Consider the following 18740-nt stretch of genomic DNA (forward strand, 5'->3'; position numbering starts at 1 on the left):
GCAGAAAATCATAATTCTCTGAGCACACTGATCAAACTGCTGCCAAATGTTTCAGTAGCAAGGGAACTGGTAAGAAAATTATTCTGCTATCAATTAATTTTATATTAGATTCTGTTTATAGAACATTTAAAGATGCTTTACAGACAGACATTGTGATGGTAATGGTAAAATAATTGGGGATACTATTGGGGACGTTTATTCTGAGATCATAGATTAATCAGCACTGATGGAAACAACCTACTTGGCTGCGCCTCATCTCATTCTTATTGTATCGTAAATGCAGTGCAGCTTCATCGCTGTGAATTGGTCAAGCATTAGCTGGTGTAGAAATCACAATACATATGACAAAATGAAGACAGTAGTTCGGCACTGAAATGCGATGAGTTTATAGCTTTTAGAGTCAAATCAATAATCTGAAGGGTTGATGGAGAGACATACAGCACGTTCTGTGCCATGTTTCCAGCTGCCCTGACAGATGGATGATAGCAGACATGATGGCTTACATAATATATGAACACCCCAGAGGCAGCAGTTTATCAATGTTATCCCACCTGAATATACTCTGCTGGGTTTTTTTTCTACCGGCATTGGAAAAAACAAAACTAAACAATGACCCTTTGAACACATTCATTATTTCATAGGACTACACTGAAGGGCGAATTCACAAGAATGGATCGTGACCGCTGATAGCGCCAACAATTGCGCATCATTTGCAACCGTTACCTGCCCCGTCTCAGTGTCCACTTCACAAAAGACGTTTCCCTAATGATATAACAGGGCAAACACACCCATTAAGTTTTGCAGTCGGGTGCAATTTGCTCATTTTTGTGACTAATCTGATTCTGCAATTATCCGTGTGGAAAAGTAGAAATGCTATCTTTGCACCGAGAACATCGTAGGCAGAACAATGGAGGAGACAGCGACCTACAGGTCCTGACTGACGAGCTGCAGAGCCATTCCTCAAAACTTCAGGCAAGCAATTTCAACATAACAGAGAGAAACCGCATTTGTGTTTTAATATATCAGTCCGTCAGTGTTGTTGTTGTTGTTTTCAAATGCAAACGATGCTAATAATTCCACTCTAACTCTGCGCTGACCTTTCTTTCTGCAATGAGGCTCATTCGCATAAAAAGGGTGACAATCTAGCAACAAGTGTATGCATATTCATTAACATTTATTTAAATATTTGAAAATCTTTCTTTTCTTCTTCTTTCTTTACTAATGAACTAAAAGCACATGTATAAAACAATGTTTAGTATCTTAGCAATCTACAACACATTAGGAATGATGGTTAAAACTATTAAAACAAGTTCAAGAAGAAGAGTTAAAATGTCATGTTCACCTGTGACTCTGTGTATTTGTACTTGCATGTGCAACGTATAGCACACTCGCATGCATGTGTGGGTGTGTGTCTTTACCCCATGTGACAGTAAATCCGTAGGGTGTCGCCGCGGTGACACAGGGTGTGGATGGAGGGCCTGGTTTGTCTGGATTGGTGGTGCAGACCAACACTTCACTGGGACTGCTCTTTCCCTCCATGTTTGATGCGATGAGCTGCAGGAGGGGAAGGAGGGGGGGGCGCAGAAGGACGGCACCCGGAGGAAGGATGATATGGCAAGGGGAGAGAAATGGAGGGGAGTGTAGGATAAAAGAGGAAACAAAATAAGAAAAGATGGAGTGTGATTAATAGGAGCCATTCATCTATGCTTCTTCACCTGGTTTCTCTGCCTTCATTTCTCTTTGAAGTTACTCCCTCCATTACCCCATTCTATGGAAAATCAATTTGCTTTGTTCCCAGATGTTCACTCCGGATGGACATCACAATGAACACCGGGCTGTCTCTTTGTGTGTGTGCACGTATGTAGACAGGTACATGAGTGTGTGTTTGTGTGTGAAAGTCCATGTGAGGTGTTGTTTGAGATGATTGCACCATAATACACAGTTGATAACAAGACACACACACACACACACACACAGGAGTGCCCACATTAATAAGAACGCTTACGGAGATCTACTGTTGGTACATTTTGTTCCACAACGTCCTCACATTGTGGAACAACAGTTATCACAGCTTTTAGTCGAGTCGGACGGTGTCCTCTACTCGCTAAATGGCTGGTGAATTGCCTTCTTTCATTATTGGTTGTATTGTTGTCAATCATCTGGTGGTAAAATGCCGTATTCCTTCCTAGATTAATGGATGTTGTCTTACCACCGAAAGTCACATGGATAGGTTTGTATCCTTTGAAACATTTAACAGAAAGAAAACATCACTGACTGCAAATGGATCAAGAAAAAAAAAGAAAAAGGCAGCTGTACTCAATTGCTGATTTCAATTTTGGATAGGCCAAACTCATTTTGTCTGGGCCTTTTAATTAACAGAAGTTAATACTGTATGTCGTCCTTTGATGGTTTCCAACCGGTACTCTCGCTGAAACAGATATGACTGATATTGTGCTGTGGAAGGCAACAAGCGCGTCAGGTTGATTATGACACACTAAATGTTTCCAAAATATTCTTAATGCAGAGAGAACTTATTATTGTTATCATTACAAACTGTCACTCAGCATCACGCCTAACAACGCCCCTTAGCTCTTGTAAAAATCTCTGTAAATCACGGCGGCTCATGGCTTCTTGCTTAGATCTTACTCTCGACGAGAAGTCTTAAAAAATGTTGAATTATTCCGTTAAAGCATTTTTTTATTCACACAAAAGTAAGGACACAAATTGAAATAGGAAAAAAAAGTATTAGAGAGTAAAGAGTATTAGCATTATCATTTTCAGTGCAATGATCCTTCTGATAACCCACATGCACACACAGGAGCGCCTAGGGAGTCTAATGGTTACTGCATCTTCCAAAAAAGCGCAACGTCCCATGTTCGATACCAGCTGTGGGACCTTTGTTGCATGTCATAGCCTTCTCCCCTGTTTCCAGTCTGCCTCTTCACAATCATCTTTCCAATAAAAGCGAAAAAGTCCAAATAACAATCATAGAAAAAACACATCATGTTGTCACTTACCCTGAATTTATACTGTGTACTCCTCTTCAGGCCTTGTACAGTACAGGTCAAGTTTTCTCCAGTGTACTTTGGATGAAAGTCTATTCCCTGTGTGTAATACAGATACAGATACACAGTCAGTAGTCTGTGTGTGTGTGTGTGTGTGTGTGGTTGTCAGCACGTGTTAGTTTAAGTGTACATTTTGAGCATATGGATGCAATAAATGCTGACTTTTGCATTATATATGTGCTTGTGAGGGGGTGAAGGAGTGTGTGTGTTTCTGTGTCTATGCTTTTACATTATGAATTACTGCTCTGTCCATCTGCTGTTCATTTCCCCAAAATATTTTGCAATGTATTATGTAAGCAATTTTTCATATTTTCTCATAACTTTTAGTTTTTTATAAGTACATCGCTTCCTGGTGGAAATTGTAAATTCCCCTCGGTCTGTTCTTGTGAGATTCACATAACTGACAGCACAGAGCTCAATCGAATGTATTTTGATGGAAAACAACCTGTGCCAGTAACCTAAAACTAATAAATGTTTTCATTTCATATGGGTGTTCACAGGTGCGCGGCACTCACGCTGTTGTCTTCCTGGATCTCGAGTGTGTATTTGAGCTGCTCCTCGCTCGGACTGCCCTCAGGACGCCCCCACTCCAAGGTCACCCAGGAGACCCCCGCCCTGACCAGCCGCGGTGCCAGCGGCAGAGCAGGCAGGGTGCCCATGGTGTAAAACACCACCTCTGTGCTGAAGCCACTGCACAAAACACATGTACATTATTATTCACGCTTTTGTTTTTATTGAAAATGCTGAATCAAATGATTAACTTTGTGGATTATTACTTCTGAGGGGAAAAGGGACTGCGGTGCAAGAGGGAAAGGAGGCGGAATGAGGAGCATTTTTAAAGAGTGAAAGGAGAAGAAAAGGACACTGACATCAGGGCTCATTTGAAGGGAGTGCAGGGATACGTGCAGGGTTGCAGGTGAGGATGGGGTTGTGGGGAGCTCCCAATGGAAATAGTAAGAGGGGGAAGGTTAAAGAGGAGCTGTGACGGGGGATAAAAAGGATATATACATGTCAGGAGCCAGATGGAAAAGACAGAAAGAGGGGGAGGTTAATTTGAGAGGCGCAGGAGGGGAAAGTATTTCAATGTATGACCAGCATCAGGGGTTAGAGAGGTCGAAAGAAATGTTCCAGGTAAGAAACAGCTAGTAATCAAAAGCCAGCATGTGTCCAGTTTGTTTGTGCGAGGATCTGTCCATGGCTTCAAAAGGGGAATCAAGCCGAAGGATACATTAAGGCCGCTTTGATTTTGATATCTCCTCCCTCGCTCTCGCTCGCCCCCCCCCATCACCTCCTCCCCTGTCGCCCTAACGACTGCAGGCGGGATGCTCGCCGCCGTAATGACACAGAGGAGACGAGAGGAGAGAGGAGATGGAGGGAAAATGAGAAGAGGGAGAGGACTCATGCCACATGCAGCATAATAGCAACGGGTAGACGGGTGCATGTTTGTGTGTCTGTGTCCAGCACTTTATCATGCAAATGTATGTTGTGGCTGACAATGATGCATTTGTTCCCATACTGTAGGTATAGTGTCCATGTTTACTAAAACTATGGTTGGTGACCTGTCAGCTCCTCATGTGGAAAGCTGTCACATATTAATAAATCCATCCTACCGTTAATGAACAAGGAATAAAAAAAAGAGTTATCTGCCTCCTGTGCTATTCATGACGACATGTGCATGAATACACTTTTCACATGAGTGTATACGTGTATAGCACATGTGTATATACGTGTATAGCACATGTGTATTCAGTCATAGGCAACAGTACCTTGTGCCAATGTCGTTGTGCGCGGCCACTCTGAACGTGTAGCCACAGGCGGGGAACAGTCTCGTCAGCTTACAGTGTTTCTGGCTCCCAAAGTAGCATTCTCTGAAAACACTGTTCTTCTTTCCCTGCAGAGGAGACAAGCGAACAGGGGGGGGGGGGGGGGTAAGAATAATTGCAAAGAGAGATTTGAGAAATGAATTGAGTTAATGAAGAAAAAAGAAAATCACAAAAAAGGAAGAAAGTAATAAAGGGAGGAGGAGAGTACGGGCCGACATGGATTGGAAAGGCATAATTATACATTTTGTGATGTCTGTGATACACTTTTTATTTAAATAAGGGGCAGACATGACAGATGATGGACATGAAGAGCGAGAGACAGACTCACCTCGTCCCATTCGAGCAGGTAGTTTGTGATTTTGGAACCGTTGTCGCCTGGCGGCTGTGGACAACAGAGAGATGGACGGAGCAAGGGACACAAAAAAAAAAGAAGAGAGACGGAGAGATTAGCCGAGGATAAAAAGAATCTGACACTGGCCTCATATCCTGTCTGGGGGACTGATGTCACTCTTTATCAGTGACAGTGTGAGTGGATGAAAAATGACTTGTGCAGAAAGGGTCAGAGAGGACAGAGAGATACGCCCTGACGGCGTTGTGCAACAATGCAAGAATGTCTCTCTATCAGCTGCTGATAAAGTCAAGCTCAGAGATAAACCAGGTGAAGAGGAACACACCGTTTACTTTCATCAAAGTATTAAAGTTGTTTTTTGCCAAATGTGTCACTGCGCAAATAAAATTCAGTAGACACGGACACACAAGAAAAAACACAAAGAGCCCAGAGTCTTGATTCGCTGGGTTGATTTCTAATAGCTTCATCGCAAATACCATCCCAACCAACTGACATGTCACTGTGATGTTTACCGGGGTGAAATGTGTTACTGTGTGTCTTTGAGATAAGACAGGAGTGTCTGTTTGTGCCAGTACCTTCCACTGTAGGGTGAGGGTGCTCTTGGTGCGGTGGGAGAGTTTCGGGGTTAACGGGACGTCGGGGGCGCTGCAGTGTGTGGTGAACGAGCCGGCCTCTGAACACGAGCCTCGAACCGAGTTGTACATCGCCGACACCCTTAAAACGAGCACACGAGACACCTTCCTTTAGATCAAAATCCACAAAGTTATGACACAGAACACAGGAGTGTGACAAAAACATCGATATGGAAATGGTATAAAACACCACAACCCAAAAAGAACGAGTCAAAAACATCCAGCGGCAATGTCCTTACCGTACGTGGTAGTCCGACGCTGGCCTTAAGTCTTTCAGATGGTACTCCGATTCTTCGCCACTGAAACACACGCAAACAAAGCACAGAAGTCACACCAGTGTACTTTGGTATGTGTTCTTGTATTTGTAGCTGATGCCTGGTGTCATTGCCGCTCAGAGCGTGTTCCCGTGTTACCTGTATATGAGGCGATACTTTCCATCTCGTCCCTTATCTGAGAGAGAGACCTCGTAGGAGCAGGACACAGGCATGCCGTTACTAATCCTGTTCACCAGCCCTGCAGGGAGGGCCCAGGACAGCCGTGCGGCCCGCGCCTGCACATTGGACACCTGTAAGATACACATAAAAATACATACTGTATGTTACATACACAATTAAACCACGTATATTTGCCCATGCACAAAATGTGGAAATGATGTGGCTTTTGGTTAGTAGTTGTACGCAGAGCAATTCATTTCAGCAGTAATAACCTCATGAATATGTCTCTGTATGTGTAAGTGTAAAAAGTAATGTGTCAAAACATTACCCCGGACTTTACTTCTCTTTCCTGCTCATGCACATCCATTGTGCCACACACACACACGAAAAAGAGGCCTGTGTGTTTGTGTTCAACTGTGTGCCTGCAAGTGTCTACGTGTTTATGGGAATTTTTGTTGCGGCACACTGTGGGTGAGCCAATTTAGTGTGATTTAGCACAGTCGGCATGCTATTCCAGACAGCACATCCCTTGATTATGGCGATGGATGTGCCTTGAGGGCAAACCACAACCATGCCTAGACCGTCTATGAGGAAGACAGACAGGAAGACGCAGAGACAGACAAGTCATTTTGCTGAGAGTTTTCATCATAATTAGGTTTTATGAGGTCAAATCACTGCGTCCACATGCCTGAGCACACCTTTGTCTTTGATGGCAATTTGTTCACAACTATGAACACTCTGCTCACAAGAACACTGCAGATACATAAATAAGGTTTTGGAAAGAGGATGAATGCGGTTGTGATGATTCACAATTCTTGAGAAACCTATTTTATTGACTGTTTTATACCGTCATTGAGTGCTGACTCCTCACTTTGGCCATTGTCGTGGCTCAAAAACTCACATTCATGTCAAAGTTTGGTCTCATTTTGAACCAGAGCATCTGCAGATTAATCTTAAGAGATTACTCCTTTTCCCTGCGTACTTCTCTTTTAGCCTCTCATATTTCAATTTGGCTCAAGTAGACGCACCTACCCGCTATGAAAGCAAACAACACAACCAGACGAAGAACTTTCTCATATAAGCCTCTGTGACACCTGCTCCCGTGTCTGGATGAAACACAGCTGAATCCATCACGAGGCACTTTAGCTCTTGCAGTGAGGACTGCAACAGCTTACTACCTGCTTACTATCTGTCCCTATACAGAATAAATCCATACCAAACTATTGTCTCCTTTATAAATGCACTACGGTAATGGGGTGTCAAAAGTGACTGAACATCACATCCGCAGTTTATGACACAAAATAGCAATCGATGACACAAGAAGATCTCAAAATTGTCCTCTTTCCTTCCCCTCCCTTTTCTTCTTAGTATCGACTATAATAAACTAGCTTTATAAGTAAGGAGGTGATTTGAGGTTATGAGAGCGAATCAATCGCTACTGCACACTTCTAATCTCCCAAAGGGCTTCAAACTCAAAACTAGACTCTCTCTCCCTCGCTCTCTCTCTCTCTCTCTCTCTCTCTCTCTCATCACTCCATTCTTACTGCCTGTTTCAACCCCCCCTTATAAACTTGCAGATATCAAATGGTCCAGTTGCAGAGCCAGCTGACCAAACTCCTTTAACCTGGAGCGAGCATTTCCTCTCAACCAAACTATGTCTGCACGGCTCCAGCTCATTCATTCGCATTCCCCTTGGGGAAGGAAAAAAAAAAAAAAAAAGCTGTTAAAGTGTTTTTCAGCTGATAAAGGACGAGTGGAAAGTCTGTGGCATGGATGAGCAGATGCTGCCCTCATGTGGCCAGGCTGAGCAGAGCTTCAATGACGGGTTACCCTCCCTGTCACTGTTGTTGGAGCCACAAATTACTTTAAAACGAAAGACACGCTTCATACATACATCATCACAGTGATTATTTTCAGTGTAAACATTTATGTTAATCACAGAGACGGGATGAATATATGGAAAATGAATCAACCCTCATGCGAGCTATAACTGCATAGACAAGAGGTGATTGATGAAAGTGGTTGGAAGTGTGTCGTGTGTGTGTGTGTGTGTGTGTGTGAGAATACCAACCTGTGGTTTGTCGATTGTACACAGCATGTCTTGAACACGCTTCCCATCTGAATCATGATCTGAGGAGACACAGACAGAGACAAAAAGAGTAATTATCAAGAAAATCAACAACAAAATCAACTTTTAACGTGATATTAAAGAGAAAAGAGAAACTGGCACCGATCATGGGAACATTGGTGCCACATGTGGGTCATAATCGCAGTCCGTGTGCGTAATTCATGTATTTCTCAATTTGATTCTGACTTCATTTCAATTACAAAAAAAAGAAAGAAACATTCCACAGTCCACATTTCAAAACAGATGCACATTAGCAATTGTGGCAGTGCTGCTGAAAACGGGGCTGTTGATTGACATAGAGACCGTTTTCAATTCCCACAAGCCATGTCATTGTGATCTATTGGAAACTATGGCTCACTATTGTCCGACGTCAGCCAAGGTTTTCTAGATGGTAAAATTGTGGGGTCAAAAATTCAGCTAAGATACCTAATCATCCCTGATACTGTCTGTGGAAATGTTAGTCAGCTGTGAACAAAGTTCTAAATAAGTGCGTTGCCTAATGGCGAGTGACGCAACACTTGTTTTCTTCGGCAACCGCCCATCAAGTCATCATGAACACAGCCCTTTGAAAAAAAACGATAAATGATCTATCGTTCCACAGAAAAGCATTAGTCACAAAATTCCTGACCGAGAGCAAATAAAAAACGGGGATCACCAAAAATACGACTCATCTTTCACAGTGACCGTTCTGTCCAGTACACGGAGACTCTTGGTTATCTTTAGTTCCAAGAAATCATTAAATGAATCATTATTACGGATCATTTTTAATCATCTGACGTCAGTGTTGTTGCAGCCCTGCAGTACAGCTTGCTGCATAACATTATGATACAAGGCCATGTGTATATAATAGGACTGTGTAATGCTGCTGCTTTATCTTATGACTCCACGAGTCTAAAAAGAAAACAGGATTAAGATATTTCTCACGGAGTCCGTTATCATTTTTTCCTCCACTTTTATTTATTTGTATTTGCTTTGATTATTTGATACAGATGCAATACAATAGACTGGACCAGATATAGCCACTAAGTCACATATGTGGTTCCAAACAATTGGTTCCATAACAATGATAAGGTTTTAGAGGAGTAAAAGTTAACTTGTGTATACATGCTAAGATCAAGCGTAATAACTATACTTACTTAGAAATAGAATAGAAAAAGGATTTTTTCCGATGCAAATATTGAGGCTTATTATTATGCAATATATTTTGGATTCAAATGTTAATACGGTTGTGCTGAAACAATAGATAATTTGACAATTTCTTTATTTTTTTAAGTAATTTATCAAGCATAAATGTCACACGTTTACTCTTCTATTCCACTATTCCACTGTAACGGCAAACACACACATATGTACACAAACACACTCAAGTACAGGTCTGGTCCAGTGATACGATGCGTCTAAAAGGTGATTTATTGGACACTCGGGGTAGTTAGAAGGGTGAGTGAGTCTGTGTGTGTACACATGTGTGTGTGTGTGTAATGGAAGTCTTTCCCTCCTGTGTGATCCCCACAGTTGATGTTTTTCCGACCAGAAGAGGCCTGCTTTCTCCATCTGAGTCCGACCACTGTAAATCACTCAGGATGTATGTGTGTGTGTGTATGTGTGTGTGTGTGTGTGTGTTTGTGTGTGTGTGTGTGTGTTTGTGTGTGTGTGTTTGAGGGTCAGCAATACAAGACCTGTATGAAGCCAAGTCTGTTTGATGAGTGTGTTACTGGTACATGACTGCATCACATAGGCATTAACACACAACTGCACACAGACACACACAGTATACTTGTATAAAACAGCTTGTGCTTCATAGATCACTGTATACAGCGAGTAAGTGATGAATGAGAGATTGTGTGTGTGCAAATGTGTGTGTGGGTGTGCGTGTGTGTGAGAGTGTCTAAGTCCCTCTGACAGGTTCTGTGGGGGAAGAGGGCCTCACTGTGCCTGGGGGTACACTTATGAGTCATGGCAACAGTGATGTCATGGAAGCACAACCTTAACTTGACCTCCTCGTGTGTGTGTGTGTGTGTGTGTGTGTGTGTGTGTGAGTGACAGAATAAAAAAGCAAGCGCAAGAGAGACAGCGAGTGTGTGTGTGTGTGTGTCTCCCAGTATCAGGTTACAGGAGATTGGTAATGAGTGATAGCAGGAGGGGGGTTAAGCTACTGTGTGTGTATGTGTGTGTGTGGGTCGGGGCTAGCAGCGTGAATAGAGTTCAACAGGTGAAGTACACACTCTGCATCACTGTTAGACACTTTGGCTTATTAGCACGCCTTTTTTTTTTTCGTCCCCTTTCATCCATTTGGACAAAACATAACTTTTCTCTTTTGTGGAATAATTACACAATCAGACAGACAGCTCCAGGCACGAACAGCTCTGACCCGGCTTATTCCACCCATTCATCACCGCTGGGAGGAAAAGGAGAGCACTGGCTGTTTAATGCCGCAGTCCTGTAGCTACTTGTCTGGTGCAGGTACCAGCGTTAAGGCAAGAAGAGGTGGAATTCTTTTACAGCATAATTTCAGCTACCACGTTCAGCAAACAACAGATGTTAATGATCAAACAATATGCATGGCTGACGAACAGCTCCTCTGGGAGTTCAAGGCTTTTATCAGGAACCGGAGACATTCATTTAGCATTTACAGTAAAAATGGCAAAAATCACATTCTGCCATTACCTTGTTTTGTTAGAGAGCTGGTGCTGTTTATATGTATCTTATAAAAAAGAAAATGATGAAAAACAATCCCTTAGGTATATATTTTTATCTGGATTATTTACAGTATAACCACTTCGAAATTCCGTACTGGTCTTTGGTGACTGGTTAGGTAAACGTCTGTGAAGATGTGAGCGTCTTTTGTAACTTTCTTTTTAATTTATTTGTTTATTGGAAACTGTGATGAGAGTAAATTTAGGCCAATGAGAGCATTTTTGCTTTTCTGTAATTTTGTAGCCCGCTGCATCTCAAGGGCTAAATCAGGAGCAAAGGTAGGACCACGTCCAAGTTAAAGTATTAACTTAAATAATCCTAAATTTAATGGCTGCATTACGTAGCTCCTTACAGCACAAACAGTTCTGCACTGAATGAGCAGACCAATACTTTAGCACTCCGAAAAGAAAGTTGGCGAACACACAAACTTTGTGACAGAAGTAAGTGATTTATGTAATATTTCAGGAGACCAGTAATAAAGTTTGAAAAACACCACTGCTTTACCTCACCGCTGAGTGTTATGACTTGCTGTGGTTGCTGAGTCCAGCTGCTTAAGTGTTTAATATAGAGAACAACCACAAAGAGCTGATGCTGACGGCTCAAACAGAAACTGAATCTCCTCCCACTGTAACTCCACACACACACACACACACTGCTCTGTCCTCACTGTCCCTCACCTCCTCTTTTCTTCTGTTTATGTGCTGCCCACGCACCCTCACTTCCTCTCCTCGTCTGACCTCACATCCTGTCTGGATCTGACTGCCTGTGTTTGATTACCGAGGACAGCCAGACGGAGCGCAACGGACAGCGGGAAAAGAAGAGGAACGGGGAATTGAGCAGGGGGGCGCAGCAGGCCGAGCCAAAAACAGACGGGCGAGGGAGAAAGAGAGAGGAAGAAAGGAGACACTGAAGGACAGACAGACAGACAGAGAGAGAGACAGAGAGAGAAGACAGGCAAAAGGAGTCTGGGTAAGAGATTAGGTGCAAAAACGCAAGGAAATTGAGGGACAAAGAGCGAGCCAGGGATCAACAGAGAGGAGGAGAAAGGGAGGGATGAAAGGAATGAGGGCGGAGAGGGTTTAGGAGGATGTGAGGCAAGGATTACACAAACTTTTGTGACATCATCAGTAGGCGCAGAGCAGTTGCGCACCACTGATCTCAATGTACGTAGTAGCAGTCACTGCTACTGGAGGTCTTTTTTTGTCGATGTAATAGAGCTGTGAATTGGGAACCACTATTCTGAAAGAATTGTCCAACTGTAAATTTCCATTTCACATAGATAATTTACTACTAATTACTACTCATTTACTCATACTAATGGCCATCCGTTTTAATCATATAAGATAAAATGATGCTGATGCTCATGAAAAGAAACCGTCTGAAGCATGCTCAGGGACGGTCTGTCTGTCTTCCTGTTAGATAAAAAGATTGATGCCACTCTCAACTCTGTATGTCTGTACGCTAAATATGAAGCTAATCTAAACTAACTGCCTGCTAATATGAAGTCAACACTTATATTCCTCTTTTGGATTACTTGTACACATTCACATAAATACTATCGGACGTGAGCTTCATTCTGTCTCTATCAGTCTCATTCCTTTTCTCTAATTCCTACGGACCTTGCTGCCTCAGTCCTCCGCAAATACATGGACATGTTTACAACAATTGTTTTAATGTCACACACCTACACACTTAATTAATGGCATCACTGGAGCATCACTAGAGCTGGAGTAAAACTGAGCCACTCCGACAGTGAAGAGGTTGCATTCCTGCTGCATGACGGCCTGCGGTTCTTAGATGCAGTCTGGCTGGGACAGAAAAAGACCTTTAAGGCCTGGAGAAAGAAATTTGAAAAATGTGGCGCTCATTCAGCCCCCACTCAACACACATACTGAGCCACAGTGTGTGTGTGTGTGTGTGTGTGTGTGTGTGTGTGTGTGTTTGTGTCCGTCACTGCAAAGGAACAAAGTGAGATATGATACCCATCTTTAGAAGCCTCTAATCAGGGAGAACAAAGCAAAGCAATGGACACTCAGCTGGAAGGGAAGGTCAGAAAGAGAGATGTGGAGATGAGAGGAAGGACAGACAGACAGCAGAGGACGGAGAGGAAGGAGTGGGGGCGGAGTTGAGAAGGAGGGAGAAGAGGAAAATTGAGGTAGCGAGGGGCACAGACCTTGGATTCCACACTATTATCATCTGCTGCTGCATAGTGAGCATTCCATCTGTTCAACAGCTGGGCTACATACACACACACACACACACACACAAGGCAGAGAAGTCGTTGGGACATGCCTGAGATTGTGGTTGTCATGGTGAAGGTTGGGTTCTCATGGCCAGAGCACTGATCGTTTATAAAAGGGGATTAGAGAGGGAGAGATGGACGAGAATGTGAAAGAGAGCACATGAAGTCAGAGGAAATATATTTAAATCCATATTCAAAAATCAAACTGCACAGCAGAAAAGGAAGAGATGCAAATAAGAAGCGTGATTATTATTGTCTTCCTGCAGTTAACTGATTTATTGGACTTAAGTTTTCCGGACCAAGGATTTTAAGAATCTGGTATAGAGCTTGATTTATGCAGGAGAAATTCGACTTTTGAGGACCGTAGAGAGCATTTCTATAGCAGCAATGCATAAGAAACATCACTCTTCGTGCGCCCTTGTGTCGAAAATGATGAAATCCAAAGTCAAACGGAAACTAAAAATAAATAAGTCTCAATATAAACACATGAAATTGCATCCTCCGATTTCTTTGCCTTAACCTGATTTCTCTAAATACCCGGGTTTCATGTGTGCATGTAAACATAGACAGAGAGACAGAGAGACCTTGTCCGCTGCAGCGCTCCCACCGAGGAGAGACATGAGTGTCTCAACTGCCAAGCGACGCAAAAACTCTCCCCACTTTTCTAAGAAAGACCGTGAATTTCTGCGCATGTATGCACACGTGTTTATGTAAGTGTGTACGTGCTGCGTACAGCGTAGCGACCTGGCCAGGCAGCGAGGGATTATGGGGGATGAGTTTTCTCAGAACCCTGACCCCATTCGACCCTGCTCTGCCCAAAAACTCCTGAGAGAGAGACTGCAGACTGGCAGACAGAGTGGAAGACAAATACACAGTCAGACAGACAGACAGCAGAGAGAGAGAGTGACAGGGGCAGAGAAATGGAGGCGAGCAGAGATTTAAAAATAAACTGCAGTTTTTCAGTCTGGCTTTGACCAACATGCAGAAAGTGAACCTACAACAAATCTATTGTGGCTTTGGGCACCTGCCTTAAACTCAAAGACCTTTAGCTGTTTAAAGTCGTGCAGCTCCTAACACCATACAAAGCCCGGCCAGGTAATCGGTCAGGTGTCGGTTGCTGTGTAGGTAATACACAGACTATGATTAAGTAACCCATACAACCCCACTTCAAGTAATCCGAACAATCCCTTTAAGTCGAACTTTTACCCTGCTGGAGCAGTTGAAAGGACTTAAAATATTGCGTAACCTAGTTCTGGTTTACACAGAACGGTCAGGTGCAGTAGTTAGACGGCGAGTTTACCACTTATATCACAAGGTTCATTCAGCTGGATGGGGTAACGTCTGGTGTACTCATTGTGATTGGCGAGAACAACCTCCCCTTCTAATCCCACTAGTCCTGTTACATGATATCAGCGGGAAAGACATTCCTCTGCTGTTAAAGCCATCCCTTGTTCTTGCTCCGTTTTCTGTACATCCCCCCCACCCCCCCTCTTTGGACTCTTTCATTCCCCAATTTCTGTCCATCGTTTCTCTTCTTTCCCACTTCCTTGTCTTATCTCTCTCTTTCATTCCCTCTTCTAGTCTTCCACCACACTGCCCCCTCCATCTTGCCCAACAAACGTGGCCGTATTTGGGTTTGTGAGAAGGGGTTGTAGTTTGTAGCGGGGGGGGGGTTTGAGATTATCACCATGGCGATCCACATGAAAACAGTCCAGTAAGCGGATGCGTGGGAGTGTGACACACGCATTTCACACAGTTCTAGTCCTGTTACTACAGTAACAGCAGGAGGAGCTTGACGTTAATATAAGGGCTGAGTCACGACTCGGTCAAAGACCACTCGAGCTAGAGAGGATCACGTCACTAACACTTTACGGCACATTGTGCTGTTAGAAGCCTATTTTTTTTTCCCCACCACCAGCATTGTCCTAAAACCGTCAGATCATTGGCACTGCGACTTAGTTAATGGTACAAACAAATGCAACACAAAGAAAACAGCACATTACACGAACAAAACCCACTAAACTGATACAAGAGGTGTACTGGAGTTGTCTGCTGATGTTCACTTGATGTTTTATTAATTCTAACTTCAATGGAATATGTTGAAGCACATTATTCCACTACGAAATTAGAAATAGCACATTATTCCATTACAAATTGAATGTTAAGTTCATAAACGAATGAACGCAGCCTTGCTCAGATCAAAACGATCAACAGATGGATATTGCTGTGTGACTAATGTTACCGAGTCAGTACACTTACCTCATGGCTCCTCTCTATTCAGTGACTTCTAACAGTCTGAGAAAGGTTTCCCTGATGAATCTGTTCTTGTTTAGGTTAAACCTTGTTGGTATTGTAGTTGGTAGTTTTATAACATGGTTATTACAATTTACAAAAATCTTGAAAAGGACACCAAACTGCATTTGGGTCGAGAAAAAGAAGAACAAATATTACAAAGAAATTGTATAGGAGTGTCTCTGACTCGTAACACAAAGAATGTGCGAAGAATTGACAGAATATTAAATTCCAGCAGGGGTTTCCTTTCAAAACATCATTCTTGGCACATTTTCATTATGTTTGGCAGTGAACAAACATCTTTAGAATTTTCTTTGGTTTGGATTAATGAAATGTTTTCCCTTATTTTTGTTGCTAAGACGATTGTGCAACTGAAAAAGAACTTCAAGGAATTCCTTAGAGACTCAAAGTGCATTTCAGGAAAAAGACCCCAACCACTGTAATATCTGTGACCCTTCCTCTCATTTTACTCACATCCCATTGAAAAGAAGTCAACGCAGTGGACACGGCATTCACTGCGCACATCTGGTTTCCCCCTGAATTCACAGCACTTGGCAATGACGTAGAACCAAAGATGGAGGCGCTGAGGGTGCTGGCCCATCTTTTACTGCTGAAATCTCAGTTTCTCCTAGTGAGAGAGAGGATCTGCGGTGGTGATGATGCACAGCCAAGATGGAGGAACAGAGGGGACGGGGCCCACATCTGTTTCTGCTCAGCGAGCAGCTCAGTTCTGAGGAAAAGGGCCTGTAGAGCTGGCTTTACTGGGGAATGGACACTCTGCTCGCCAAGTCAGCCTGCTGCCTTACTGGCACAGGGGCAATAGCCACACACACACACACACACACACACACACACACACATACTGGATGCACACACCGAGCAAGGGCATCAAGGGCAAAGCGTAGGCGGCTGTGTATGTGTGTGTGTGGTATTCCGGGTTGGACCATACTTGGATGAGTCGGGCCAAGCAGCAACTTTGTCGGAATGTTTGCTCTTTAACTCTTTGTCTCTCCATCTTTCCACCTCTCCGTTTCCTGTGATGTAGGAATTCTGTTAAATATGTTTTTCTCTATACAAACCTTCTATTCATCTGCCTCCTCTCTCATCTGTCCTTCAAATCCGACATTCCTCTCCTCTCTCTGTTTGCGCCCCCTACCTCCCGCCAATCCTCTGGACCCTCGTTCTCTTGATTGTTTTACAGGAAGCCCAGTCACGGGGTGTTTGTGCATGTGCGTCTGTGCGTTGGTGTGTGGTACATCTAGCTGACTCAGCCCGATCTCCAGCCCAGTAGTGAGACCCTGGCAGACCAGAACAGACAACCGATGACATGCTCCTTTATGTCATGTGTGTGGTGGTTGTTTGAGTACTCTAGTACGTGCTACATGATACTATGATACTCACAGGCTGAGCTGTCGACCTCGCTTCCCTTTTCCTGCTTTGGCACTCATCTTCTATGTGTTCTATGTCAGCCTTTTGTGTGTGTGTGTGTGTGTGTGTGTGCGCTGTAAGAAGCTGTTCATACAAAGACACACATGCCTCTTCGGCATTTGTGTGTTTTGCATTTGCTCTAGGAGTGTAAGTGTGAAGTTCTAAATGCATTTGAGCGTGTGAGCAATGATACTTATTTGACCAAATTCACACAAAAAGACATTTTCTCACTTACATCTATTGGCACAGAGTCATATATAATACGTTTTGCTTTCTTTGCAAATTATTCTGCCTCCACCTCTAATTCTAGAACGATGTTGCGTCGTCATTACCCGTGATATCTTAGAGATCTTGTGGTGAACAGTGGGGCTGCAACCAATAATTATTTTCATTATCAATTCATTTGTCAATTACGTTTTTTGCTTGTTTTGTTAACAGTCCAAAATCCAAAAGATACTCAATTTACAATGACGGAAAATGGAATGGAAAAGTATTAAGTACAAATAAATATAGAGAATGTTTGCTTACAATTAATTAGTTGATACAATTGACAACAAATTTGATAATTACTTCATCAAATCAACTTGTGGTCTCAGTGTAAGTGAATAGGAAACTACTAATACATTTCTAATACATGTTTTTTATTCACCTCAATTAAACAACCTCAGTTATATTTATAGACTTTTTGTAATCTCCAAACAATATTCTATATATACGACAATTCTGTCAGCCCAAGAATTACACTACAACATGGTTATGTTCCCAAATGTAGAACATAGGATCATTTTAGTGAGGCTAAAATTTTACACCATTCTCATGGATTTTGGGAAACGCATATATTCCCACACCTGACCCAGATGTTATAGCCCTCTGATCTGACACCATGCCGTGAGAGACTAAAGCTAACTTTTATGGGGAGGGTAAATCTAAGGAAGAGTTTGACAGATACAATGAGGGAGTAGATGAAGTTATGTCTCTCGTTACGCTTTTCTGTCGTCCCCTCTGCGGACAATCCTGTGTGTGTGTGTGTGTGTGTGTGTGTGTGTGTGTGTGCAAAAGTGAGATACTTTTCAATAGACATTCATCTGACGTGTCAAAAGACATGTCATTAAAGAGGAACAGTACCACAATAAGTGTGTGCGCGAGAAGGCTGAGCTGTGGTGTCTGAATCTCGGAGCTCAAAAGGTTTCCTTCATCTCAAGCAGGACTCTACAGGTATGTGACTCCCCCTCCCTCTCCCGTCTCCTCCCTCTCTCTCTCCCGTCTCCTCTCTCTCTCTCTCTCTCTCACCCACCCTCCCTCCCTGTGGCTGAGCCCTCACCAACAAGGCCGGTATTGTAGCGAGGGTAAAACGATAGCGCTCAGGGACGGGTTCAGCTATGTGGTTACCCAGACAACCTCTCATACCCCCCTTCCCCACATTCCCACCTCAATTCCCCCCCCCCCCCCCCCCACCCCCTTGCATACACCCATTCATTTTTTTGGGTGACTTTCTGTGAGAAAAAAAAAAAAAAGGAGTGAGAGAAAGAGAGGAACGAAAGGTGCGTTTTATCCGTTTCATCTTGAATACAGAGGGGCACCGAGGTTGAAGAGAGAGGGGTCAGCGAGGAGGGAAGTTATTCTTATTCTGAGGGTAAAAACTAAAGAAATGAC

The 18740-nt window shown here is 43.2% G+C and overlaps 1 protein-coding gene across 1 annotated transcript in view; it reads right to left on the bottom strand.

Annotated features, from left to right (window-relative positions):
- fndc3ba (fibronectin type III domain containing 3Ba) overlaps positions 1-18740 on the bottom strand; it is a gene marked incomplete at its 5' end in the record, with an annotated part of 62903 nt that overhangs the window by 21751 nt on the left and 22412 nt on the right. The window contains 9 exons of the mRNA XM_079175220.1: positions 1419-1554; positions 3018-3104; positions 3581-3755; positions 4832-4956; positions 5217-5270; positions 5813-5951; positions 6109-6168; positions 6283-6434; positions 8375-8433. Coding sequence (XP_079031346.1) covers positions 1419-1554; positions 3018-3104; positions 3581-3755; positions 4832-4956; positions 5217-5270; positions 5813-5951; positions 6109-6168; positions 6283-6434; positions 8375-8433 — 987 coding nt within the window. The remainder of the gene's footprint in view (positions 1-1418; positions 1555-3017; positions 3105-3580; positions 3756-4831; positions 4957-5216; positions 5271-5812; positions 5952-6108; positions 6169-6282; positions 6435-8374; positions 8434-18740) is intronic.

The sequence above is a fragment of the Pholis gunnellus genome (genome assembly GCF_910591455.1).
Source record: "Pholis gunnellus genome assembly, chromosome: 15".
Classification (NCBI taxonomy): Eukaryota; Metazoa; Chordata; class Actinopteri; order Perciformes; family Pholidae; genus Pholis; species Pholis gunnellus.